The sequence below is a fragment of the Puma concolor genome, chromosome B4 (assembly GCF_028749965.1).
Source record: "Puma concolor isolate L17-30 chromosome B4, mPumCon1.1.hap2, whole genome shotgun sequence".
Lineage (NCBI taxonomy): Eukaryota > Metazoa > Chordata > Mammalia > Carnivora > Felidae > Puma > Puma concolor.
In genome coordinates, this window is record NC_141673.1 from 64,872,105 (window position 1) to 64,898,587 (window position 26,483).

At 48.0% G+C, this 26,483-nt stretch overlaps 2 protein-coding genes across 6 annotated transcripts; one reads left to right on the forward strand and one right to left on the reverse strand.

Annotated features, from left to right (window-relative positions):
* The first annotated feature begins 3,880 nt into the window (after positions 1–3,880).
* Positions 3,881–20,602, forward strand: SMAGP (small cell adhesion glycoprotein). Of its 4 annotated transcripts, none has more exons than XM_025930472.2 (4): positions 3,881–4,014; positions 4,928–4,986; positions 19,040–19,120; positions 19,837–20,602. In XM_025930472.2, exons 2-4 carry the CDS (start codon positions 4,953–4,955, stop codon positions 20,013–20,015), a joined length of 294 nt encoding a protein of 97 aa, XP_025786257.2. In that variant the 5' UTR covers positions 3,881–4,014; positions 4,928–4,952; the 3' UTR covers positions 20,016–20,602. The 4 variants fall into 4 exon arrangements, with proteins under 4 accessions (XP_025786257.2, XP_086569497.1, XP_086569498.1 ...); XM_086713371.1 differs by lacking the exon at positions 3,881–4,014 and adding an exon at positions 4,075–4,213; XM_086713372.1 differs by lacking the exon at positions 3,881–4,014 and adding an exon at positions 4,337–4,617.
* Positions 20,603–21,990: 1,388 nt separating this feature from the next.
* On the reverse strand, positions 21,991–26,066 carry DAZAP2 (DAZ associated protein 2). 2 transcript variants are annotated; one of them, XM_025930802.2, is made up of 4 exons: positions 25,913–26,066; positions 24,759–24,877; positions 24,199–24,367; positions 21,991–23,445 (listed from the first exon to the last, which is right to left on the reverse strand). In XM_025930802.2, exons 1-4 carry the CDS (start codon positions 25,923–25,925, stop codon positions 23,123–23,125), a joined length of 624 nt encoding a protein of 207 aa, XP_025786587.1. In that variant the 5' UTR covers positions 25,926–26,066; the 3' UTR covers positions 21,991–23,122. The 2 variants fall into 2 exon arrangements, with proteins under 2 accessions (XP_025786587.1, XP_025786588.1); XM_025930803.2 differs by having other exon boundaries at positions 23,100–23,445; positions 24,122–24,367.
* Between the last annotated feature and the right edge of the window lie 417 nt (positions 26,067–26,483).

The following is a 26,483-nucleotide window of genomic DNA, read 5'->3' on the forward strand; positions in this document are numbered from 1 at the left end:
TTCTCTCTCAAAAATAAGTAAATAAACTTAAAAAAAAAAAAAAAGGCATCTCAGCGGGATGGAAGAAGAAATGGAACTCCCGACAAAATACGATAATATAATGGAAACGGCATTGAATTTAGAGTCCGAAATCCAGGATTCACGTCCTATCATTTACTTCTGTGAAAACATTAAAAACTCACTTTGACTTCCTGCCAGCCTAAAAACACACACGCCTACATCTTTGCTTTTGTGTCTGGGGTTATGGACAACGGCACAATTCAGTCATTCAGCAAGCATTTACTGAGTACCTACTCTGCACCAAGTACTGTACTAGGTACTAGACAAATAATGATGAGGGAGAAGCTAAAACTTTATAGAGACAGAATATTGATCAGGGAGCAGAATGGGCAGGATTTAGCAATGGGTTAGAGGAGGACACATGACTGAAGTTTTTCAGGAATTACTCTGGGTTAGGCTTGAGAGACAAGGATTTGGGGGTGCCATTCTCTGAAATGGTGATCACGGGAGGAAGGTGGTGGCTGCGTGCGGGTTCTCTGGTTGCAAACAACAAACGGCCACAATTGAGCAATAAAGAACATGTTGGAGGGGGCGGCGCCTGGGTGGCTCAGTCGGCTAAGCATCCGACTTCGGCTCAGGTCATGATCGCATGGTTTGTGAGTTCAAGCGCCACATCAAAAAAAAAAAAAAACCAAAAAACAAAAACACAACATTGGAGGGATATCAGGCAGCTCACAGAACCGAAAGAACAGGAAAGGACAAGAGCCAGCCCATGGGTGTCTGTGGCAGGAATGTGTGGACCGTCCTTTAGGGAGGACTCAGCCTCCACCACCTTCCGCCACTGTGTCCTTTCCAGACTCAGACTGCCTGGAGAAAGAATCTGGCCCAGTTGATGGAGAGGCAGGTTAGCGTCTACGATGACAGGGAGACCAGTGGGGGTGGTGGGACGACGAGGCGGTGGTAATGAAGATGGAAGACAAGCACAAGGACACTTCTAGAGCGATGGAAACATCCACAGTATTGTGATCGTTTAATGAGTACCCACACGCGTCAGAACTGATCACAGTGTATGCTTTCTGCGCGGTTTATTGGGTGTCCCCTACAACCACGGGCTACAAGGAGCTCGAGAACTTGCAGGACCTTCCAGTAAATGCGTCTGTTGGGGAGCTGGAAATCAGTGTTTGTATTTAGGAGTTGTTTTTCTAAGAGCTAATCCTGCTGGTCTTATTTGAAAGCCTTCAAAAGGTCGCTCCTGCCAAAACGGACAAGAGGTTGCATGCCGCCCTGTACGAGCCCTACTGCCTGTATTTTAACACCTCTCCTAGAAGGCATCCCATCCCTGCGGCCCTCAGAATCACAACCGGGAGCGATGCTCCAAGGCTACCGGCAGGGGTGACGCTGGGAATACAGGCCCTTAGCTGTCCAAGGCCTTCCATGACCTGCTTGGACTTGCCCCTCCCACATTCATCTGGCAAAATCCAATTCATGCCTTTTCTCCGCAAGGCTTTCCTGCCTGGGAAAGGGGTGTGCCAGAGAGGACTTCTAGGGACTTATAGTCTTAAGGGGGGGTGGGGGGGGAGGCGGGGGGGAGCACCCAAAGTAACTGGTACCACAGAGGCACTGCTGACATGCAGATATTTACTAGATTGTGAGATGGACACTTGATCTGCATATGGTCCTACAGGAGGTTCCAGGAAGACAGGGGAAAGGGCCAGTATGCTGGGCATTAACGAATAATTTTGCTTATTTAGGCAAGATAGTCCCGACAAGGAACCAAATCGTTTACCCTGATTTACAAAACGGTAAAGTTGTCCAGGGGAAAGGCTACGATTGAGAAGACTGCCGTCCTGGCAGCAGCACAAGAAGGGGCTAGAAGCCAATACCTTGGGCAGAGATGAGTATCTCTTATTCCCTGCCCTGAGGCCCCTGAGGTCTGTTGACCAAAGAATGGCTGCTCCAGTTTCTGAAGTTTAGCATTTAATCCTTAGAGAACACTCACCACCAATGAGGCTCCATTCGTCATCTGTCTGTATGCATCTCCATATAAAATCAATTGCAAGAACATCACCCAGTCCCTGCCTTCCAGTAATGTGAAGGACAGTATTGACAGACTAGGTGAGATACCTAGAGAACACTGGAAACATGACACATCCAGGATATATAGGCTATACCGAAGAACAGAATACACCTGATGCTTACGGTATTGCTGTTTTATGCTCAATTAGGTGCTGAGCATATGCATATTGGATCTCCTTCTTCTGCATGTTTATGCTTTTAAAATGAATGGTAGGTATGTGCCAACACGGATAAAATCACGTACCTGCAAACCTTTGGGGGTTACAGACCGCTAGTGGGGGAGGGGCAGAGAGGGGGACACAGAATCCGAGGCAGGCTCCAGGCTCTGAGCTGTCAGCACAGAGCTGGACATGGGGCTTGAACTCACGAGCCATAAGATCCTGACCTGAGCCGAAGTCAGATTCTTAACCGACTGAGCCACCCAGGCACCGGCTAACTTATATACATCTTGCCTCCATGTGACTTTCTTTGTCTTTCTTGGCTGGATTGGTAGTTTTCCCACACATGGGCTTTCTTTTGCCTCACTGATACCTACTGTGCCTTTAAAGACATATTTAAATAAAATGAATTTCATCAACTTACTCTTTTCCCTCTGTTTTTTACCAACCAAATAATATCTTTAGGAATGAAAGCAACTACCCTTGCTTATTTGTGTCTTTGCTTTTTTTCTCCCACTATGCCTCTATTCTGAGACTTTCTCCGTCAGTCTTTGTTCCCCAAATGAACATGCACAAGATCGGTCCATCAGTCTATATAAATACTGATTTCCAAAACCAGAGAACTCCTCACCGGAATAAGGAAGCAAGGAAGTCTGTATCACTGGAATGGAAGGCAGAATAAACCACTTGAGTTCTAAGTAGGAAGTCAATATAAAAATGGCTACCATTTATTGAGCACTTACTATGTGCCAGGTGATGTTCTAATGCTTTAGGTGTATTAACATTCCATCCTCCACCACCCCCAGTAACTCCAGGAAAGAGGTACTGCCCTAGATGGAGAAATGAAACCAAGGTCGCTTGTCCAAGATCACACAGCAGGGCGGATGGCAGAGCCTGTGTTTATACTATTACATCCTTCCTTAGTCATTGAGTTCATTAATATGAGAACATTTCCTGCCACAGAGAAGTGAGTCAAGATGGCTTAAGGGTGGCACTGATTAACAGGTTGAGATTCTTACCAGGTGCTAGAAGTGTGGCCGTGAAATGGCTTCATTTCAGGGATGAGAGAACAGATTTTAGAGATGTTAAGTAATTCGCCCAAAAGTCATACAGCTAACAAGCCGCGGCGCTGGGACCGTTTGAATCGAAAGTCCGTGACGCTCTTACCCTCTATACTATACATGTAGCCTCGGAAGAAATGTCAGAGGAGGAAGATCCGGATGGGGCCCCGCTTCCCTCCCTCCCCCTCCGAGCCTCCCGGCTTCCCGGCCGCGGGAAGCTCCAAGCTTTCTGGACGCGGACCTGTTTACGTAAATGAGACGCAAACGCAAGTAAACGTGATTTTCCGCATTTGCTGGGAGTTCAAATTCCGTCGATCGGGGGAAAGCGGACAGATCTCCGTTATCCCAGTTCCGATCCCACGCCGTCTGGAGCCTCGGGACGAGGGAGGAAGCGGCTCCGGATGGAGAGGAAAGTGACAATCGGACGAGGAAAAGCAGCCTTTCCTCCCGGGGGAGCAGCGGCGGCCGGGCGGGCAGAGGGAACCTGCAGAGGGCGGTTTCTCTCCTCTTTTCCTGTCCCACCCAGTCGGCCGGCCCCCCCACCCCCACTCCCGGCCGGCCTCCGCAGCTAGCTCCGCGCCCCGGTCCGCGGCTTCCTCCCGCTCGGTGTCCCTCGGCGGCCCTCGGCGAATCTCCGCCGTTCCCGCCCCCCGGAGAGTTCAAAAGGACGCGCGGAGCGGCGCCGGGCCCTTTCCGCGGCAGCCCGTCCGACTGGGAAGGTGAGCACGCGGAGGAGGGCACCTGGGGAGGGCGGGAGGCCCGGCCGAACCCGGGGGCCGGGAGCACACGGCAGTCGCCTCGGCCGCGGGAGCGACGCCAGCCCAGAGCGGCCGGAGCCTCCCGTCGCGGCCGCTCGGAAACGCCCGCCCCGGACGGCCGGTCCCACGCGCCGCGGGCTGCCCCGGGAGCCGTGTGCCGGTAACGCTGGAGGGGCGGGGCCGAGGCCGAGTCGCCGGGTCCACGCCGCGCCAGCCCCGACGTCCGCGCGGGGCCAAGAGGGGCTCTGCGTTAGTGGCCGGCGGGCGGGGTGCGGCAGGGGGTGCGCGGACGGCGCAGCGTGACGGGGAAGGGACGACTGAGGGGAGCGGGCCAGGGCCCGACGGCGGCTGGTCGGGGACGGGCCCGAAGGCGACTGAGGCCCCTCACCTCCACGTTCTGGTGCCTGGCTCCCCGCCCCCAGGCCCCGGCCCTGCCCCCACGCGGGCCCGGGAGCCGGTGCGTCCTGCCCTCCCGGCCCTCTCCTGACCCCTAGTGGACGGCTGGGCGCAGCCGCCAGGCTCGCGAAGCGCAGAGCACCCGTGCCTGTGGCCGGGCGAAACTGGGTGCGCTGCTAATTTGCATACCTTCGCCTAACTTTCTCAGGCCGGGAGAGATCCCTTAGGTAAATGTGGTTGGTGGCCGAGTGAAAGGATCTCGGGGTGGCACGTTCAAAGGCAGCGTCCGCCAAGTACCAGAGATCTCGGCTCTGCTCTTGGTACCTCCAGCCCGAAGATGTGCTCAGGGAAACCCAAAGAGAAGGGTTTAGGACTAGCCCCATGAGCGAAGGGACCCACGAAAACCTGGCCCCAAAGGCTCTCCAGCGCCAGGTAGGGGCCCATCCACCTCATGCCGTCTTTGTCCCTCTTCCCACAGATCTGCTCTCTCTCCACTTGCTGCGATGACTAGCCTGCTAACCACGCCTTCTCCAGGAGGTAGGTGAAGGCCTTTCCTAATACTAATGGTAGAGACATTCATCTACCCCCAGCCCAGGCCTGGAATTCCCTGAGGCCTCAGCCCAGATCTCCGTGCTCACCTCCAAAGGGCCTGGAAGGCCCAGAGGGCAACCAGAGTGGTTACTTTGGTGCGGTTTGAATCTGAAATCATGGGGACCTGCGCTGGTCCCCGACACTGCCACTTAAAACTTTGTGACCTTGAGTGAGTGATCTACCCTCAAAGCTCCAGTTTTCTCATCTGTAAAATGGGGGAAATAGTGCCTATCTTGCGAGGTTATTATGAGATACCACATATAAAACACCTAGCAACAGTGTCTCATATCTAGTAAGCACTCAGTAACATTGGTAACAAACAAGTGCTTGTTAGAGACCCACATTTTCCTGGAAAGGAATTCTGTCTGTTTTTGTTTTGTTTTTTTAAATGTTTATTTATTTTTGAGAGAGAGAGCGCGGGGGAGGAGCAGAGAGAGGGAGACAAGCAGGCTCTGCGCTGTCAGCCCAGAGTCCAGAGCCCAATGTGGGGCTTAAACTCCCAGATCGTGAGATCATGACCTGAGCCGAAGTTGGACACTTAACCAGCTGAGCCACCCAGGTGCCCCTGCCTGCTTTTTAATTCCACTCCTCTGATCCTACGCTCCAGGATCAAAACCCATTGTTTCTTGCAGGCAGGGATCCACCTCTCCTCACTCTGAGAACAGATTCCCGCCTTTTGTTCCGTAACCAAGCTGAGCCAGACAAACCATCAGATAGTCACTGATTGTGTTTTCGTCGTGTACTCATTTAGGGTCGGGGCGGGGGGGGGGGGGGGCAGACAAAACCTTGGTTGGTCTATACACCTTTGTTTTCATATACACAGCCTCATTCGTCATTAGGACCGACATTATCTACTATACTGATGTGGCATGTGACAACCCCAGGGAAGTCTAAGACAGTGTCCTCTGTAACTGGTGATGCGCACTATTCACAATGTTCGTTGTCCAGTGAGAGATGAGGAAAGGGAGAAGTGGCTAGAAGTCCAGATTGGTCAGCAAAGGCTTCGTGAGTGGGGAATGGAATGGAGTACTTACGCTTAAAGAATCGATGAGGTTTGTACACAGCAAGAAGGGCACAGTGGGTATTCTGGATCAGGTTCGTGCCTTGTGCGAAACCACCAAGACTGCATTTGTCCTGGATGCTGTTCTGGAGGAGAGGGCAGAGGACCGCGAGAATAAACCTCCCCGAGGGAAAAGAGGTGATGCTTGGGCAGCTAACTGAGGAATTAGGACTTGGGTAAATTCTTTTCTTTACTTTTTTCAATTTGTGGTAAAATACAGATACTATAAATGTTACGATTTTAACCACGTTTTGGTAGCCCAGTGGTATTAAATACTGATTAACATTCACACTGTTGTGCAATCATTGTGACGGCCCATCTCCAGAACTTTGTCATCTTCCCACACTGAAACTGTGTATTGATTAAGCAATAACCCCCCACTGCCCCGCCCTCCAGTGCCTAATGACCAGCAATATACTTTCTATCTGTAGAAATTTGACGAGGTACCTCATGTAAGTGGAATCATACAATATTTGTCCTTTTCTGTCTGGCTCTCTTAACATGTCTAGGGTTCATCCATGCTGCACCATGTGTCAGAATTTCTCTCCTTTTAAGGCTGAATAATAGCACACGTACATCATTATACATACATATATGATACATCATTTTGTGTATCCATTCACCCATCAATAGATTGCTTTCACTTTTTGGCCACTGTGAATAAGGCTGCTGTGAATATGAATGACTTTTCGAGTACCTGCTTTCAGTTCTTTTGGGTACATTCCCAGTAGTGAAATTGCTAGATCATGTGGTGATTCTGTTTAATTTTTTGAGGAGCGGCCATACTGTTTGCCATCGACGCACAAAGGTTCCAATTTCTCTGCATCCTTAACGGCACTCTTCTTTTCTTTCCTTCTTTTTTTTTTTTTTTTTTGCATATCTCCTTTGCAGATATGTCGATTCAAGTCCTTGGCCGTTTTTTAATTGGCTGGTTTTGTGGTTGTCGTTGAGTTTTATATTTGTATTCTTGACCCAACGAGCGACATGAATGAAGAGGTATTCTGGGATGTATCATACAGCCCCCCATTCATGGGGTTCAAGCAAACAAAAGTTCCTTGACAAGGACAGGGAAATCACAGACAGGGGGAGGGCTTGTACTTTGAAGGATGGGATAATTGAGAGTCTTGCTTGTGGCTTCCCCGCCTCCCCACCTATGCCGCCTCACATCCCTTTTCCCTAATCTATAAAGATGTCCTAAAGGAGATCCTTTGGGAGTGCTGAAAGTGAGGACACGTTATGGCTTTCAGAGGCCCTTGGTACTTTTGCCTTTGTGAGCCCATTCCTCCATTAAAAAATATATTTCCATTTACATAAAATTGTAGTTTTTAAGCTTGCATAGTGGCTGTATCACAGCCAACGCTATGATATTGAAGGTGTGACTATTGCCAATTGAAAAATTGTTTTACAACCGTGTTGGTATAAAGAAGAACATAATATTGATATAATGAAACCATTATTTTATATTTATAATTAATAATTGATTGATATAACAATACGACAGTTTCCTTGACCTAACATTCCATTTTTTTCTTCTGATTTTAAAAGAAATTAAAATCGCTACAATTAAAATCCTCAGAAAACACTTTGATGGGCTCCTAAAATACTGTAGACCCTAGGCATTGTGCCTGCTGTGCCCAGCACACAGGCCGCCCTATTGAAAGCAGGGTGGAGTGGAAACTGGCATTGTGGGCTGTGTCTCCCCCTGCCCCTCGCCAGGTTAAGCCCGTCTCTTTTGCCACCTAATTACACAGCCACATCCTAGGTTGTCTTCCCTCTGAATCAGACCCCCCCCCCCCCCGCCTTTTTCATCTTGCTTATTCCTACTCACAGCCCTGTGAACAGGTTTTATTCTCATTTTGGAGAAGCAAAACCGGACGTTCGGGGCAATGAAGAAAGGTGCAGAGATTAAATTCTCGCAAGGTCATGTGCCTAATAAAGGCCGAGGCAGGGTTTTGTGCCAGGTCTGGTTTACCCCAAAGCCCGTGTTTTTCCTGCCTTCGTACATCGCTCTCAGAGTCTCGCTCCACCCCGTTGGCCCAGGCACGTGAAAGAGAAGGGAGCGGACTTCCAGGGCGGGTTCCCATAGAAAGGAGAACTGGGGGAGCCGCCCTTTGTTGGGCAAGCTTAGAGCAAATAAGTAGGTTGGCAGACTGAAGTGGCAAAGGATCTGATGCCTCAGTGATAAGAGATTTAGCCTGCAAACAGGGGTCACAAGGAAACCGACAGCGATCTGGGTTAACAAGAACCAAAAAAGGGTAAATGGGCAAAATAGGTCTTGAAGTTCATTTGCTGTTGGTTAGGATTTGGGTGGCGCCTCAAATCTTAACTGTGGTCCCGTACCCTAAGCCTCCCGCCTGAACGAAAAATGGTGTGACAGTCCTCCCATGTCTGAGAAGGGAAGGAAGAGAGTAGCATCATTCTTCCTTTATTTGGACAGGGAGACAGGAGAGAAGCAGGGTAGGAACAGGAGATGATGGTGGGAAAGCTATAAGCCATTTACCCCCTTTTTCTGCCAGGCTTCCTGAACTTAAGTTTACTTGGTTGTTGTTTCCTTTTTCTTTTGTTTTAATTTTTTTTTTTTTAATGTTTATTCATTTTTGAGACAGAGAGAGACAGAGTGCAAGCAGGGGTGGGGCGGAGAGAGAGGAAGACACAGAATCCGAAGCAGGCTCCAGGCTCCGAGCTGTCAGCACAGAGCCCGACGCGGGGCTCGAACCCGCAAACCTTGAGATCATGACCCGAGCCAAAGTCAGACGCTTAACCGCCTGAGCCACCCAGGTGCCCCTGTTGTTTATCTTTTCATTAAAAAGCTATTACATGCAAGACGCCTGGGTGGCTCAGGCGGTTAAGCGTCCACCTCTTGGTTTCAACTCGGGTCGTGATCTCACGGTTCGTGGGATGGAGCCCCGCATCCCGGTAACAGCACAGAGTCGGCTTGGGATTCTCTCTCTCCCTCTCCCTCTCCCTCTCTGCCCCTCCCCTGCTGGTGCTCGCTCTGTCTGTCTGTCTCTCTCTCTCTCTCTCTCCAAATAAATAAATAAACAATTTTAAAAATTATTTTTTTAAAAAAAGCTGTGCCATGCCACTTAAGGAGTAGCCTTCTAGACCTTTTCTGTGTATACGCAGACATATGTGTATGTGTGTGTGTGTGTGTACGTTTATAGTTTCATTTTAATCTACTTTTTTTCAAACATGTAATCATATTACACATTACTGCCCTAGCAATTTGCTTCTTTCATCTAACCGTATATCCTGTGTCAGTAATAGCAGATCTAACCACATTCCTTTTAACAACTGTATAGTGTTTCCAGAATGAATGGCCTGTAATTTATTTAATCATCCCCCTGCTGATAGACATTCAGATACGTGTCAACTCTTGCGAACAGTGCTATAGTGAACACCCTTTCCGTTCTGCAGTAAAACTCCGGGAACCAAACCCAGTGGACATGTAAACAAAATGGTTAGCTGGGAGCAGAGCGGAGATGTTTCCAGAACCTGGAGAGCTGGTACTGTGCGGTGGAAAGAACCTTGAAATAAGGAGGTAGATTTGAAGCCCAACTCAGCCAACTGCCGAGTAACTCTGGGCTGCTTGATGCAGTTTGCTGAGCTCCTACATAATGATAACACCAACCCTGCTTACATCACCACCGTGGGGTGGAGAGAAAATAATGTACGTTTTATAAAGTATAAATTGCAAATATAGACTACAGTTTTGTTTTTTTTAATTTTATGTAGGCTCCATGCCCCACATGGGGCTTAAACTCACAACCCTGAGGTTAAGGGGCACCTGGGTGGCTCAGTCGGTTAAGCGTCTGACTCTTGGACTTGGGCTCAGGTCATGATCGCGAGGTTTGTGAGTCTGAGCCCCACATCGTCTTTGGGCTCTGCAGTGATAGGCCGGAGCCTGCTTGGAATTCTCTCTCCCTCTCTCTCTGCTCCTCCCCCGCTTGCTCCCTATCTCTCTCAAAACCCTGAGATTAAGAGTCACAGGCTCTACCAACTGAGCCAGCCAGGCACCCCCATGGGTTACAGTTGTGACACTTGAAGCCTGAAGGCCCTAGCTCATTAGCACCTAGGATACCCCGTGACCTTTAGTGGAGTGGAGTTCAAAATTTGATTTAAAAAAAAAAAAAAAGTAAACATTTTATTTTGGAGGAATTTAGATTTGTAGAAAAGTTGCAAAAATAATACAGAGAGTTCCCATGTACTCTTCAGCCGGTTTTCCTAATGTCAGTATCTTACACGACCATGGCACGTTGCGAAAACCAACACATCAACATCGGTATAATCCTGATAACTAAACTAGAGACTTCACTGAGATTTCACCAGTTCAGAAATTTGATTTCGAAGAAAATTCTAAAGGAACACTTTCACTTTATAAAAATTCCAAAATTGGGGCGCCTGGGTGGGTGGCTCAGTCAGTTAAGTGTCCCAACTTCGGCTCAGGTCATGATCTCAAGGTTTGTGAGTTCGAGCCCCGCGTCGGGCTCTGTACTGACAGCTCAGAGCCTGGAGCCTGCTTCGGATTCTGTGTCTCCCTCTCTCCCTGCCCCTCCCCTGCTTGTGCTCTGTCTCTTTCAAAAATAAATAAACATTTAAAAAAATTTTTTTTTTTTAATTCCAAAATTAAGGCTGAGAAAGTTCCTGCGGGTCAGCTAGTTCACCCACCCATTCTGTGCTAAAATTCTCTCTCCAGTACCCCATGAAGCATGTGACCCGTTTTGCTCTTCCTGCCCGGAGGGGAGACCTCTCTCTCCCATTAGTTTCCGCCAGTGGTCCTCTTGCACAGGCCATCCATCGGCAAATTTGAAGATAGCATTCAAATTCTGGGCTCTCCCTAAGTGTTCTGTCTGGACTTTGTCTTACAGGCTTTCCTTATCTGATACAGTTTCCAAACCTTTCATTATTTTGGCTGCTCACCACATAATTGTCACACCCTGATGCAGCTCTGCAGTCTAAGAGTGGCACAAAGTAGGTCCACATTGTTACCTCCATTATTAGAGACCATATTTATATTAACGGGGGCCTAAGATGACAGCAAGTTAAAAAAAAATTTATTTATTTTATTTTATTTTTGAGAGAGAGAGAAAAAAAATACATGAACAGGGAAGGGGAAGAGAGACAGAGGGGGACAGAGGATCCAAAGTAGACTCTTGCTGACAGCAGAGAGAGAGAGCCCAGTGCGGGGCTCAAACTCATGAACTGTGAGATCATGACCTGGGCTGAAGTCGGATGCTTAACCAACTGAGTCACCCAGGCTCCCCTAACTTTTTTTAAGATTGTAAAAGAACAGGTGACCCTTGAACAACATGGGGATTAGGGACACCAACCTCCACACAGTCAAAAATCCATATATAACTTTTGACTCCCCCCCCAAACTTAATTACTAATAGCCTACTGTTGACCAAAAGCCTTACCAATAATAGTCCATTGTATATACATATAACATATGTATATATGTGTGTATATATATATATATACACACACACACACACACAGAACATATATTCTGTATGTTATGCATACTATACACTGTATTCTTACAGTAAAGTAAGCTAGACAAAAGAAAATGTTATTAGGAAAATCATGAGGAAGAGAAAATACATTTACAGTACTATATTGTATTTTGGGGGGGGAGTCCTCCTGAGAAGTAGATCCACGCAGTTGAAACCTGTGTTGTTCAAGGGTCAACTGTAGTTATCACCGTAAGAGATTGAGAAGATAAAGGAAAGCATGTAGAAGAAATTACAAATCATCGAAAATTCCACCACCTAGCTATCACTCTTGTTGCCATTTTGGGGTATATCCTTCTAGTACCAGTTGCTTTCCATTGATCTCACTGTAAGTCTTTATATATGCTACTGCTAAGCCATGGCGCCCCCCTTCTTTCTTCGTGAGTAGTTGGTTTGCTGAACCTAAGACCGAGGACTCTTGTCGAATTCTCATCTTGTTCAATTTGGCCCATTTCTGCAGTCAGTTGAAATCTCTCTGTTCATCAGTTTACTGGTTGCCCCTCTTGCTTGGAGACTTGCACAACTTTGTGGAACCTTCCCTGGGCCTGCAGGAGTCTGCCTTTACCCAAAGGGCACTGAGCCCTTCCACACTGAGCTCGTGTAGAAGGCACCAGTAACGTGGATCACCAAAAAAAGATCCTAAAGATCTTGCAAAGGATTTACCGTGCAGTGTCTTACAAGGCAAGCAAAAAAGGCAGAGTTACTATCAGAAGGGAAAAATGATATTGAACTTTCTTATACCTATCTTACGACATAAGATCTTTATTTTGAATTACAGAGGGACCTTAAATTTAGAACCGGCGTGGTTTGACATAATAGTATCAATTCAGAAAGAACCGAGGTCAGATCCCAGCGGAAGGCCCTGTGGTTACACGCGCATCGCTTCGTTCCTCGATGGTCAATCACTTCTCCACTTAGGCCTTAGAGCCAGCCTGTACTGCTCCGCAGGACGTTAGAAACAGTCTTACCCACGCTCTGTGATAAGAGGCTATTTACTCCTACCGCACCTTTCAACTCTCCTTAAACTCCAGTCCCCATCCTCACTGTCAGTTGATGACCTTGCGTTCTATTTTCTTGAGCAAATTAAACTTCTCAGAAAGAAGTCTGCCAGAGGCTCCCACCGCCCCCGCGCACCTGCCGCCTGCCCCCGTGCCCCTGTGCGTGTCGGCGACGCCAGATCTCTGCTCCTCCTGCAGCCAGCCAGTCTCTCTGTGCACTGGGTCCCGTCCCCATCAAGGACGTGGTTGGAGCCACTCTCCTCCCTCACGTATCACCAGCTGTTCCCTCTCTGAGTTATTCCTATCCATAAATAAACATGCTGTCATTTCTCCCATCCTTAAAAAAATAAACAAAAACCCTGAACTCCCATCCCCCTCCCACTACAGCCCCATTGCTCTGCTCATATTTACAGGAAAAAGTTTATCTATATTCTGCTCCCAGTTCCTCCTCTTCCATTTTTTTTTTTTTTTTTTTTCCTTGAATCCACTGTAAACCAGGGCCTTTGACGCCGGATTTCACCACAGCTTGTGTTGTCCGGGTCATGACAACATGTGAGCCCTGCATGGTCAAACCCAGTAATGCTAGTACCTGATCTGTTTGGCTGTTACTCCTCAGTCTCCTTTGCTCTTTCCTTTGTGGGCTCAGCCCTTGGGCCTGCAGATTGGTACTTGTTCCCTTGGTGATCTCACACACTCTCATGGGCTTCAATATGCTGACTTTTAAAACCTCCAGTCCAGACCTCTTCCCAAAATTCCAGTCTTAACATCTGCACTTGGATGTCTAATAAGCAGTCGTGTCCAGAATTGAATTCTGATCTTCCCTTCCACATCTGTTCCTCCTGCAGGCTTCCCATCTCGGGTGACACCATGCCCTCCCTCCCTCCAGTTACTCAGTCCCAAAACCTTGCCCTTGCCAGAATCCCACCACTTTCTCACTGGGCTGCCGCTAGACCCAGTCAGTGCTTTCAAGCCAGTGGAAAAAGTCACCCCTTTTGGGTGGATGCAGCTGTGGCCTTGGGGAGGGTACAACAGCCTGCTTCCACCCCTGTCCTATCTTCCCACAGCCCCTTGTCCACACGGCAGTCAAAGGGATCCTTTAAAATCAGTTTCTGTTTGGGGGCACCTGCAGGGTCGGGATTCAGTTGGTTAAGGGTCCGGCTCTTGATCTCAGCTCAAGCCTTGATCTCAGGGTTGTGGGTTCAAGCCCCACACTGGGGCTCTAAAAAAATAAAAATCAGCTTCTGTTTCAGTTACCCATTGCTGCATCACAAACCTCAACAACCAGTGGCTTACAATAAGAACAATTTTATTATTTCTTACAATTCTGTGGGACTGCTGGCACACTTCTGCTGGTTTCGTCTGTGCCCATTCCCGCAGCTTCAGTTGGCTGGAAGGTCTGCCAGGCTGGAAGGTCCAAAACAGGCTCCCTCACACATCTAGCAGCTGCTGCTAGCTGTCAGCTGAGCGTGGGGTGCCTCAGTTTCCCCACGTGGAGCCTCTCATCCTCCTGTGGGCTACATCGGGCTTCTTCACAACATGGTGGTCTCATCGTTTCAAAAGTGTGGTCTTTGGGGACGCCTGGCTGGCTCGGTTGGTTAAGCGACAGACTTTGGCTCAGGTCATGTAATCGTGTTCATGAGCTCAGTTCATATCATGAATTCGAGCCCCCGGGAGTCAGGCTCTCTGTTGTCAGTGCAGAACCCGCCTCAGATCCACTGTCTCCCTCTCTCTCTCTGCCCCTCCCTTTGAGCGCTCTCTCTCAAAAATGAATAAACATTTAAAAAGAAGAAGAAGAAGGAGAAGGAAAAGGAAAGAAGAAGTGTGGTCTTAGGAATTTCAGCCCCACCCCACCCCCCTGCCGTCCCCAGACCCACCAAATCAGAATCTGCATTTTAACAAGATCCTCAGGAGATTCTTATGCACCACAGAGGCTGAAAAGCACTGCTTTGAGATATAAATCCAGTCCCTGCTCAAAAACCTCTAAAAGGTTCTCATTTCAGTCACTGAAAAAGCCAAAATATACAGCCCCTTTAATTCCATCTCCTCTTGCTGGCACTCTCCCCTCCACCATGACCTCCGTGCCATGCCTTAACGCATGCCAAGCGTTCTACAGCCCCAGTGCTTTCCAATATTGTGGATACCCTCACCTCCCACTTGCTGTTCCCTCTGCCCAGATCTCTGCCTGGCTGCCTTCCTCGCCTTCCATAGGTCTTTACTCCAGTCACTTCATCAGGAAGACTCTCCGTCTACCCCTATCCACAGGCCATGCCCCAACCCCCTTCCTGCTCTTTTTTTCTACATAGCACCAATCATCATCTAATACAGTATATCTTTAACTTACTTAGTTTATTGTCCATTTTTCCCTTCTCAGAATGTAAACTGTATAAAGAAAAGAGTTTTTTTTAACTATCGTAAAATTATACATAACATTTACAATATTGTGTATATTAAGTATATTCACATTGTTGTGCAACCATCACCACCATCCATCTCCAGAAATTTCTCGTCTTCCCAGACTGACACTCTTGTACCCACTAAACAACAACTCCCCATCCCTCCTCTGCCCAGCTCCTGACAACCACCATTCTACTTCCCGTCCCTATGAACTTGACTGTTCTAGGTACCTCCTATAAGTGGAATCCATTTTGTAACACGTGTCAGAATTTCCTGTGTCCCATTATTCAGCCCTAAAACGAAGGAAATTCCGACACGTGCAACAAAATGGATGAGCCTTTGTTCCTGAGAGGTGTGCTTCCTCCTTTTAGAAGTAGATTCCCAAGAGCCTTCACTTCCAAAAGAGACCATTTGCATCAGAAGTAAAAATCTGATGTTGGGTCCGCCTTCTTCATTAATCCGTTGTCTTCATAGAGAGGTAAATTTCTTTGTACCTCCTTCATTCGTACTTCCTGCCTCACCAGATGGCTTTGCGTAAATGGAAACCGACCAAGAACGGCATCCAAGGAAGGCACTTCTGTTGAACCTTCTGTCTGTGAAGGTCTATTGCTGAAATGTACCCTTTAGTTGTAGCCAGCTTGCCTCTGATCACATCCAACATTAAAGTCAGGGAGGTTGCATATGAAGCAACGTGGCTCCCACATCACGCTGACTTCACTCCCCGCTTACCAGTTGCCCTTAAGGATGCATTCTTTGTGGCACCACAGCGTGTCGTTGATTGTGGCCCGCTGGTTCTTCCTCCGCCTTTATCCGTATCTTTTAAGCCCTTGAACTTTCTGGAAAGTTTCTTGTGCTGCCTCATGGTTACCTTTCATGATCTCCTCCTCTCCTTCACTATTGGAAAAAAGAGGAAAGGAGGGTAGTAGGAAGTGTTAGTGTAAATACCTTGCTCGGGCTTTGGAGCGGGTAGTCCTGGATTCAGAGCTTGGCTCCATGCACTGTTCCTTCATGTGTGACGTGACTCATGTCACTTAACTCCCCCAGGGCCTCCGGGTCCACATTAGCAAATAAAAACACCTACTTGGAAGTGATTGATGTTGTAAGGATTAATAAGCATGTATATAAAGCACCCAGCACAAAGCAGGGACTTAGGAAATAGCAGCTGTCATAATCGGGATCGTTTGCAGAATTTCCCAAATAGGAATCATCTTCCGCCCCAGACTCTTTCCAGGGAGTCATATGTATCTGTCCACTGAACCCTCACTGAGATTGAGCTCCATGGTCCGGTCCCTGGTTGACCTCATCACTGTCACCTTTCCCAGCATCTATGACTCTGCCTCAGGTACCCAGTCGGTGCAAAGTAAATTGCTGTTGGTGGATTGAACGGAATCCTCTTAATTTTTATACTTAAGATTCTGTACATAAACTGTTCTTCTCAGGGCTTTTTGTATGTCTTATGTTTTCTCATGTTTAGGAAAGGCAAAACTGGGATGCTTCGGTGGCTCAGTCAGTTAAGGGTCCAACTCGATCTCAGCTCAGGCCTTGATCTCTGGGTCATGGGTTCAAGCCCCACATTGGGCTCCACGCTGGGCATGAAGCCTACTTAAAAGAAAGAGAGAAAGAGAGTGAGAGAGAAGAAAAAGGAAGGAAGGAAGGAGAAAGAAGAAGAAAGGAAGAAAAAGAAAGAAAGAAGAAAGAAAGAAAGAAAGAAAGAAAGAAAGAAAGAAAGAAAGAAAGAAAGAAAGAAAGAGTCAAAACTAAGAGCATCTGTACAGAATTCTAGAAGGTGGAGTGCAAAGGAGTGCAGCCAGCCCTGGGACGTTTGGGGGAGGAAAGTGTACGTGTTAAGAGGCAGCAGTCAGAGTCTGACCAGGAGGGTAAGTTCAGGGCGTCTATCAGAAATGACATCCCATTGCTTTTGCTGTATTCTGTTTGTTAGAAGTCACTGGGTCCAGCCCACGCACAGGGAGAGGGGCTTACACAAAGGTGTAAATAACAGGTGGCAAGGATCGTCTGGAGCCATCTCACCAGCTGCCCACCATACTCCCATTTTGGAAATCAAGAAACTGAAGCTCAGAGAGATTTAGTAACTTCCTTAAGGGTCACCTAGTAATTTGTCGGTGCAGGGTTCCAACCGAGAGCAGCTTTTAATCACTGAGCACATGAACAAAGTCACCTTAAATAATATATTGAGTAGTAAGCACTCTGTGACGCGTCCAAGCTCTTTCAGGCTTCACCCTCACCCTGCAAAGCTGGTTAATGTCACTCCCCATCAGCAACACTAGAGCACCTGAGTGGATGGGAGGGATGTAACCATTTGCCCAAGGCCATGGAGTGGCTGAGCTATCCATTCCTAAAGAAAGAGTGGAGAATAGTGGAGAAGGGTTTGGCCTGGCGTGGCGAGGGTGGGTGCTGTAGGCGACTCACCTCTGCTTTGTTGCAAGACCAGGTTCATCAGGCCTCTTCTTGGCCTGTGTAAAAAAAAGACCCCTCACCACCACTGGCCCCTTTCAACACTGCTCCCAGGCTCCCAGGCCCACCACTGGTGACTTCATTTCACTTGCCCTGAATGGAAACCCGCAGGTGTCAGGCATTAGACAGGAGTCACGCTCTTGCCCTGTGGTCCAGCCGCACCGGCTCTTGTCTCAGAGCTTTGACCTGGGCTCTTTTCTCTGCCTAGAATGTGTCCCATCTCTTGTCCCTCTTCCCCTGTAAACACCTACCCCTGCTTCGGCTCCCACCTCAAATCTTACTTCCTGTGGAGGCTACGCCTGCTGGAAGACTAGATCAAGCCCAAGTCACATGCTTTTGCCCGGCGATTTCCTTTGTTTCATGTATCGCAGTCATTAACTGTGAACCGTGGCATGGTGGAGGGTAGGCTCTGGGAAGGGACACCATTTTGCTCACCATTACATCTCCAGTGTGCCTGGCACAGTACCTGGCAAAGGGTAGGCAGTTAATGAGTGCTGCTATTATTTATTGAATGAATATTGAATAATGCCCCCTGTTTTCCCCAGGATACCTCTGTCCTGCAGTTAACTGAACCTGGTGCCTCTTCAAATCCCTACATGAAAATGCTAACTGGGGCGAGAACTAAACGGGCTCCGTCTCCCTGACTGCCCGCATAAACACTTAGAAGGGACTTCTGGAGACCTGTAGTTCTGAGTGTTCCCACCCTAGGTAATGACCTTAGTGGCGGGACTTTCAGGCTCTAAAGGACAGATAGAACAATAGCAGGAGGAGGTAGGAGATGTATTTTAGGGTAGGAGAGGCCTTGTTTCGGAACCTTTTAAATTACAGGGCCTACTCTGGAAGTGTAGGAAAGGGTTTTAATAAGAGAGGAGCATTCGTTTCATTATTTTAAAATAATGTTTACAAAGAGTTTGTAAGACCATGTATTAACACTCATTTATTTTTGAGACAGACAGACAGAGCACAAGTGTGGGAGGGGCAGAGAGTGAGGGAGACACAGAATCCGAAGCAGGCTCCAGGCCCCGAGCTGTCAGCACAGAGCCCGATGCGGGGCTCGAACTCACGAACTGTGAGATCATGACCTGAGCCAAAGTTGAACCCTTAACTAAGCCACCCACGTGCCCTACAATAGCTTACCTTTATTGAGTTACTTACTACCTGTCACAACAAGCCTATAAAGTAGATACTTTTATCTCCATTTTGCAGGTGAGGAAGCTGGCACATCCGGGGAGGGGGGGGGGTAGGTAATTTTCTGAAGGTAACAGCCAGTAAAGGACAGAGCTCAGATTCGAACCTCATCATTTAGGCTCTAGAGCCCATACTCTTAACCACTTAACCACTATATTAGGCAGAGAGAAACCCATCAACTTGTTCATGGTCTTTGGATGGTAGTTTATTTTCTCTTCTATTCTCCAGGTTTTTCTATACGGATTTACTACAGGAGTTGAATGATAACTTCTTTATTAGGGAAGAGGTGGGGTGGTAAAATTTGAAGGACGGATGTATGTTTTAGGACAGAAGAATTCACCCCATTTCCCTTTTCACTTTTCTAAATTTTCCAGAAGAGCCGATGACCACCCCAATCCTGCAGGCCACTGAAGCCCTGTCCCCCAAAGCCGAGGCCAGCACAGCACTCATAGCAGGTAACAAACGCCCTGAGCCAAATCCGAGAGACCTCTTGAATTCCACGGCTATCTCACTCCACAGATGGGGAACCCAGTGGCTGAACTAGGATTTTCCCTATGCAGGAAAGCACCACAGATTGGAGACCAAATCCAGTAATGGGCTCGTTTGGGCACATAGGTTATCTTACACACGCACACACGCAAGGCTGTAAAAGACTCTCAGAGGCTCTGTGCCAGAGACACTGCCGGTAAATGTGGGAAGCGGCCACAAACAGATGTAAGCGCGTACGGGCGCTACACTCCACTATGCGGCGAGAGATGAGGATGTGTGTGGTTTGTCAAGTGGGTGAGGAAGAGGATGGGAGGGATCAGAGAAATCCCTGCAGGAGGCTGTGGGTTTTAAAATGCCTTCCTCTTGGGATAAGGTATTTCCTGTTTCCCTCCTTCCTGTTTCTATCCTAATCATCAGGAACCGGTTGAGAGGGAGTTGTTTTGTCAGAAATCAAAAGCCTTGTGTCCTTAGCTTAAGTACCAAGGTACTCCGGGGGTCATGCACCATGGAAGTTGGACTTGGGGAATATGGATTTGCAAGTGGCCACCGGTTAATTAGAACCCTGGTTCTTAGAAATAGTGAGGGTGCTTATAAATAGTGAGGGAATCGCCGAATTCAGGGGGCCCCATGAATTGCTGAGACATCCTCAGTCCTGAAACATGTCTGCATTTTCCCTCTCAAGTTGTTATCACCGTGGTCTTCCTCACCCTGCTCTCGGTCGTGATCTTGATCTTCTTTTACCTGTACAAGAACAAAGGCAGCTACGTCACCTACGAACCTGCAGAAGGCGAGCCCAGCGCCATCCTCCAAATGGAGAGTGACTCAGCCAAGGGCAGGGAGAAGGAGGAATATTTCGTCTAATGACTCCCGGGCCCCAAGGAGCTTATCCAGGCTCCGGTGTTAACACACTATTTAATTTATTAGGCGCAAGTTTTATCTGAAACCAGTGAGAAGCACTGATCGATATAGGCAAACCTGAGCTCTTTCTAGGACACAGGCCCAAATGAATGCCAGCGTCACTGACACCAGGGACACAGAGGAAACTGCTCATGCTGTCGTTAGCCAGGCCTTTCTAACATGGCGGGTTTCTGTGGCTGCCCAAGAAGGTGGTGCTGTACCAGACAACATGAGTATGTGCCCAATCATCTTCAGTGTTTTCAAGGTCGAAGGGAAGGACAGTTAAGAGTCGCTGGCTGCTCCCCTATCCCTTACCTGGTCAACTAGTTGACAGCCTGAGCAGAGATAGTGTCTAGTCATACTAGTTCTTGCCAGGTGCTGGATACCACAGTAAAAGGCCAGACCAGGAGGGACAGACTATGGAGACCTCACCTCCTGATGAATGTGCTCCATCTCCTGAGCCTTCTTCCTTTCCATATTCCCCAACAACCTTACACTGATGCTACTGTTTTTTTCACAATTAAAAATGTTTATTGATAATAGAAATCCGATTCTCGTGTGCAAGAAATAACTACCTTTATATTTTGACTTATCCAGACTTAAATTTTTTTAATGTTTATTTATTTTTGAGAGAGAGAGAGAGAGAGAGAGAGAGAGAGAGAGAGTGGGGGTGGGCAGAGAGAAAGGGAGACGGGGGATCCGAAGATACAGGGCTTACTTAATTAAACCCATGAACTGCGAGATTGTGACCTGAGCTGAAGTCTGACGCTTAACCCAGCCACCCAGGTACCCCCAGGCTTTTTTTTTTTTTTTTTTGCTTATTTAACTCTTGCATATGTTCTCTCCCAAGCAGTAAGAACCCCAGGGAAGTTTCAGAAGTTCCAGAACCATCTCACGAGATTGAAACAAAAATGGTGGTGGGAAGCTTGTCCCAGAGGCGTGTCATTAGAAACATCCCTGGGGTGAGGAGTTGGTTTACCTTCCATCCTGGCAAGGGCCAGAATTTCTCAGACCCATTCTATGTATACAGAGAGGGCACCAGGAACTACCTCCCTACCACTTTACCCACCAATGTCCTTTGAATCAAGCCCAGAGAAGCTTCTTGGATCTTAGTCCCAAAAATTAGAGGTGTTTAAAAGATACAGTGTTTCAGTAGGAATCCTGGCTCCCCAGGTACTGTTTAGTTGGAATTAAGCTAAATCTCCTTTGAAGTCTATAAATTGTATTGCTTCCATCATCCAAACTCTGTTCCTCCCACGGTTAAGACCCAGGAGTTGAGGAATCAGTCTTGATAATCTGTTTCAGTATTTCTCCACACAGAACTTTGGTGAAATTGAAAGGTCACCCCGAACTTAACAAAAACTGTTACACTAAAACATTTTTCTCAGGGGCGCCTGGGTGCTCAGGCATTAAGCATCTGCCTTTGGCTCAGGTCATGATCTCATAGTTCATGAGTTCGAGTTCTACATCAGGTGAGCTCAAGCCCGTTTTGAAAGCGAGCAAGAAGGGGAGGAACAGAGAGAGAGGGAGTGAGGAGAGAGAATCCCAAGCGGGCTTCTCGCTGTCAGCGAGGCTCCTGACTTGGGGCTCAGTCTCCAGAACCATGAGAATCATGACCTGAGCCAAAACCAAGAGTGGGATGCTTAACTGACTAAGCCACCCAGGCGCCCCCTTAAGTTTATGTTCTGAATACCTCTGGCATAACAGGCTTCTAAAAATCTGAAAGAGCTTAGGAAATAAAGAAAAGGAAAACATCTAGAACGGGACTCATGAAAATGGTCAAATCTTGGCCTTACACTCCTGCATTTATTTCAAAGGCTTCGTTAAAAAACAAAACAAAACCCAACAGAATGACAACAGTACCTATTTGAATTTTAGGTGGGATATAAGATATATAGAGAAGAAACCTAAAAACAAGCTGAGTAAAGAATCCTTGAAGTGAGGTGTAATGCAACTTCATCACTTTATTCAAATCTTCAAAATAGTCTTTATTCTACATTTTTAGTATAAAAAATCCACAAGTTAAGTGCACCACAGTGTAGAGAGAGACATACAACGCTGAACTTCCATAACAGTCAATGGTACAGTCAAACATCACATGTACAGAACACAAAATTTAGATGAACTGAAATTATAAGATAAAATAAAATCCAATTTCAGAAAACAAAAATCAAAATATTAAGGATCCCTGAAATATTCTTAACCCTAATGAGATTTCACTGGACTCAAGTCATTTTGTAGTGAGGGATTCCTAATATGACCCCATTAACCCAGCTTAGGAGTTCTTGGGAGCCGTGCATGACTGCCTACATCAGATACTCTGACGATAAATGGTGACCAATTTTTGGATGGGAAATCGTCCCCTAATTTGGCTCTAACGTCATCAGGCTTTTGAAATGCATCCCCCTCCCTGCCCCAACATTTTAAACAAACTTGTTTACAGTACAGTTTGCATTGATACCCTTTGTTCAAATACAGCTCTCAGGTTTTCTGGCACCGAAGCAAATTTGGGTTTAGTTCACGGATGAAGAGACAGCCTACGAGGAAGGTCCGAGAGGCACCCTCCACTTTTGCCTGAGGAGACTCAAAAAACAGAAGTGATGGGGTCCGTGCTTGGGGCACAGAAGGGGTTTCAGAGGATCCTTGTGAAAGACTAGTTAAAAGATGGCAAGTGGGGAGAAGTGCAAGGAGAGAAGGAAGTTAGTCTGACTGGCTTTCTGTCCTGCACCATTGATTCAATGGAGATTGGCGGGAAGGAACTGGAAAACTAGGGTTGAGGGTGGGACGTGGGGCAAAGGATGGAAAGGGAAAGGCAGACAACTAATGCGTTTCATTTATAACAAGTAATAGAAATCAAAGACTTAAAGGAGATTAAAGACCAATCAGAATAATTTGGCAACTTTAATTCTTAGGAAGATCAAAGTTCCCTCCAAACCTAATTTGATGTTTTATTACTAAGAGCAAAGACCAGTATGGTACAGTATTACTCCAGAGGAATTCAAGGAAGATCCTTAGGGCTGCTTCACCCACATTCATTTTATGAATGGATGCCTCCCCTACCTCAAAATGCTTTAAGGAGGTACTGCTACCATTACATGGTTCCTTATTAAGTTTGAAAAGTGCCTGAAAGTTTGGGCACCAGAAAGACACCCCAACAACATGTGTCTAAACTGCAACTTCAGGTTAATATGACTAAAGCAGTTACATTGTGAGAAGTGCTGAAGGTATGTGATGTCTTTCTCGGCACAGAGGTGGCCTTGGTTCTTCACCAGATGGTGTAGCCACCATCTGAGCCACCCATGAAGAAGTTTCCCTTCCGCTGAGTTACGAGGACATTGGCTCCCTGCATGACTGCAAGCTGAGCAGCATTGGGAGGGCATCCAGGGGGTGGAGGCTGAAAGGAAAACACAAAGGTTGACTGGGCATAGGGCAGCTGAGACGAGGGAAGTGGGCACAGGTGAAAACGGGATCCGTTAAGAAGACGGCAGTATGCTGACCAATCACATCTTAGAGCTAGTTCTGCCACCAATTTGGATTGTAAAGCCGGTCTGGATTTTCTGTGAACCCAAAGATGCAAACAGGAAAGAGCCTACCACTCATCCAAAGGCATTCCCACCTCATTTCTAGTATATGGTTTTGAGTGGCTGGCCCTAGCAAGAGCCATTTGGGCTCTAATTCTTACGCAAGGGGGAGAGAAGCAGGAAACATAACTAAAATCTCTAGTATCTTTCCAAATGCTACTTAATAGGGATTATGGCAAATTCGAAGTAAATGCTTATGGAATGAATAAGGAGTATTACTAGCCCGGTACCAGAATGGAGCAGAAAGAGCAGCAGACAGCACTCCTAAGACAGGAAAACAAAGGAATCTGGTTAACTGAGACCCCAGGGAATGTGCCCGATGCTACTGACTTGCCACAGTTCTCCAACCCCTCACACCTGACTCCTGGATATCAGTGCTCACACCAATACCACAGCTACTGCCCAGGCGTGGCGAAAGGATGAATACGTAATCTTTTCAGAAAGCTAAAAGACACAAGAGCTGAGTTTTTCTGATAAGGTCATACTCACAGGAATGTTGCCAGCAGCAGCCCCAGCTCCAAATCTGGCACCTGCATCGTACCCTCCTTCCACCAGCACTGCTGAACCAGGTGGATAGATGGGACCAACTGGATAATAAGCCATAGGGATTGTGGAACCTAAAGGTCCAACAGCCACAGATTGGGCCATGGGAAGATACAGGGAGGCTCCAGGAAACGCAGCCGACATGGTGGGGACTGTGGCAGCCCCTGGGTGCACAAAGCTCGGACGATAGAGCTACAAGAGGCAGAAGAGAAGGCCACATGTTACTTCATGACATTCCAATTTTAGAGCTCTTAATTCTCCTTAGGTAGATTACACTCTAAGTTACACAGGCTGCCTTTCCATTGCCACTCAATATTCTCCTGGATCGCTTCCTGCTATAGCTAATGTTAGATTCAAGGAACACACACTCATCTTCTTAACCTCAGCCTGTGCCAAAAGATATAATCAGATAATGCATTCTCAACCCCAAAAGAAACTGCTGAAGTGTACAGGGTTTCAGTTATTCATGGCAGCACTCTCTCCTGTGTGTGGAGAGTAAATAAATATGTGAAGTCAGGCTTAGCTCAGGGCTGAAAATGTGATCCGAAGAGTATTCAGTTCAAGTCGAGTAAACTGGGAGCACCTCTGAGTAGGCAGGCGGGGCATCAGTATAGGGTGGAGCCTGAGGAAGATGCAAGGTCTGAGGGTACACTGGATTCCCAGGAGGCTGCACAGGGTAGGTTGGCTGTGTCGGATATTGACCTGGAAGACAAGGGGTGGGGGGAAATGCATATTGCCTATCACACAGAACCACCAAAATGGGGCAGAGCATACTGGGTAACTAACCTAGCGGCAACAAGCAGGAGATGTGGGAACAGACTGCTCTGGAGGGCCTGATTTCTGGAACCAGGAAAATAAGCATTCTCTTTGCACCCTCTTCCCGGCCTATACCCGAAGATGCTGGATTCTCAATCGACAGGAAGGCGCTCTTCCCGTTAGCATACTGGTGTAAGGGAAAGTCTAGCTGGGCCCAAGTTTCTTTCACAATGCAGGGCAGGTCTGGGCACCCGTGCCTGCCAGTGTACCAACGGTCTATCCTGCCTCTGCTCTAGGTGGTCTTCATAGGCCTGGTTGTAACTGGCCAAGACCTCGTTGAGTCACAGTGGCTACGATTATTTACCCCATCGATTTCCTACTCAAGGTCGACTTCCAAATAAAGTGAGTGGTGGAAGTGAACCTTCAGACCCGAGAGAAGGTAAATGTCCTGAGGAACAACAAAGAATCGTATTCTGATAAACACTAGTGCAATCACAGGAGCCGGGAGAAGTCCAGGCCTCCATCGGAGGGAAAGGCGAAAGAGACCTTTCTGGCCCCCTGGCCCGCCCACCAGCGCCGGCACCTCACTAGTTAAGCCCGGGCGCCAGCCTCTGGTTCCGGAGCGCGGCGCCCCGCCTCCGCTGGCTCTCCATTGGCCTGCCCAAATCCGTGCTCTAGCTCCCCATTTGCTCCTGCACATGCCTATCATGACAAGCCTTTCCCCCCACCCCCCACCCCTCCACCCGAGCCCGCAGCTCCAAACTGCGCCACAGAGTTTAAGGGGGAAAGGGCCGGGAAGGAGCGAGCAGCCGTAGTTCGGGGATGACGAAGGCTTCTGGCGCAGCCCCCGGAACTGCAGCCGGCCCAGGAGCGAGGCTCAGCTCGCCCCAAGCTTGGCGTTTGGCGACCCTGGGGTCCGGGCCCGCTCGCTCCAGGCTAGCGCTGTTCCCCGCGACGGCCCCAGCCGCCCCCTGTCCTTGCCTTTGCTGTTCATGGTGGCTGCTGGTCCGGTTCGGCTCGGCGTCGCGGACGGTTATTTTTTTCGTCCTCTTCCTGTTCGTAGTCACTTCCGTGTCACGTGACGACTCGTCCGCCTAGCGTCACCCGACGCCTGAGTGCCGCTGCTACCGGAAACTCCGCCCCTTTGCCCGGCCTCCAGTAGCCAGAGGGAGGGCTCGCGTGGTCCCGCCCGTCGCGCGCGTTGGCTCCGCCCCTTGTGTCATGTCTTCCAACCCCCACCCGCGTCCCAAGACGCGAAGAAAACCAAATACAGGTATTGTCTCAAAACAGGATTTTTTTTTTTTTTTTTTCTCTTTTGGGCGCTCGGAGGCAGGACCATGAAACTGTTCCCCGGAACTTTTTTCCACCTACGCGCAGCAACTCAAGGTCACCTCACCTTAACAGCCTTTCCATAAAGGGCATAGATTGCTACTTACTTCTCTACCGCCCTGAAATGTGCTCCCCAAACCTTGGCCTATCGCGCAGTTTCCCTCTTAGGAAACCCAGCTTAAGCTTCAGCTGGGTCAAGATGTATTTTGCCAGTCCAGCTGTC

Bases quoted from the DNA above. Each gene is read 5' to 3' on its own strand.
- SMAGP (XM_025930472.2), top strand. From the start codon at position 4,953: ATGACTAGCCTGCTAACCACGCCTTCTCCAGGAG. The intron at 4,987-19,039 runs GTAGGTGAAGGC...TAAATTTTCCAG, and splicing joins AACCACGCCTTCTCCAGGAG to AAGAGCCGATGACCACCCCA. The intron at 19,121-19,836 runs GTAACAAACGCC...TTCCCTCTCAAG, and splicing joins CAGCACAGCACTCATAGCAG to TTGTTATCACCGTGGTCTTC.
- DAZAP2 (XM_025930802.2), bottom strand. The intron at 24,368-24,758 runs GTGCTCCCAGTT...TGCCTCTTGTAG, and splicing joins CCCCGCCTGCCTACTCAGAG to CTCTATCGTCCGAGCTTTGT. The intron at 23,446-24,198 runs GTTCAGCAGTGC...TTTTCCTTTCAG, and splicing joins TGGTCCCATCTATCCACCTG to CCTCCACCCCCTGGATGCCC.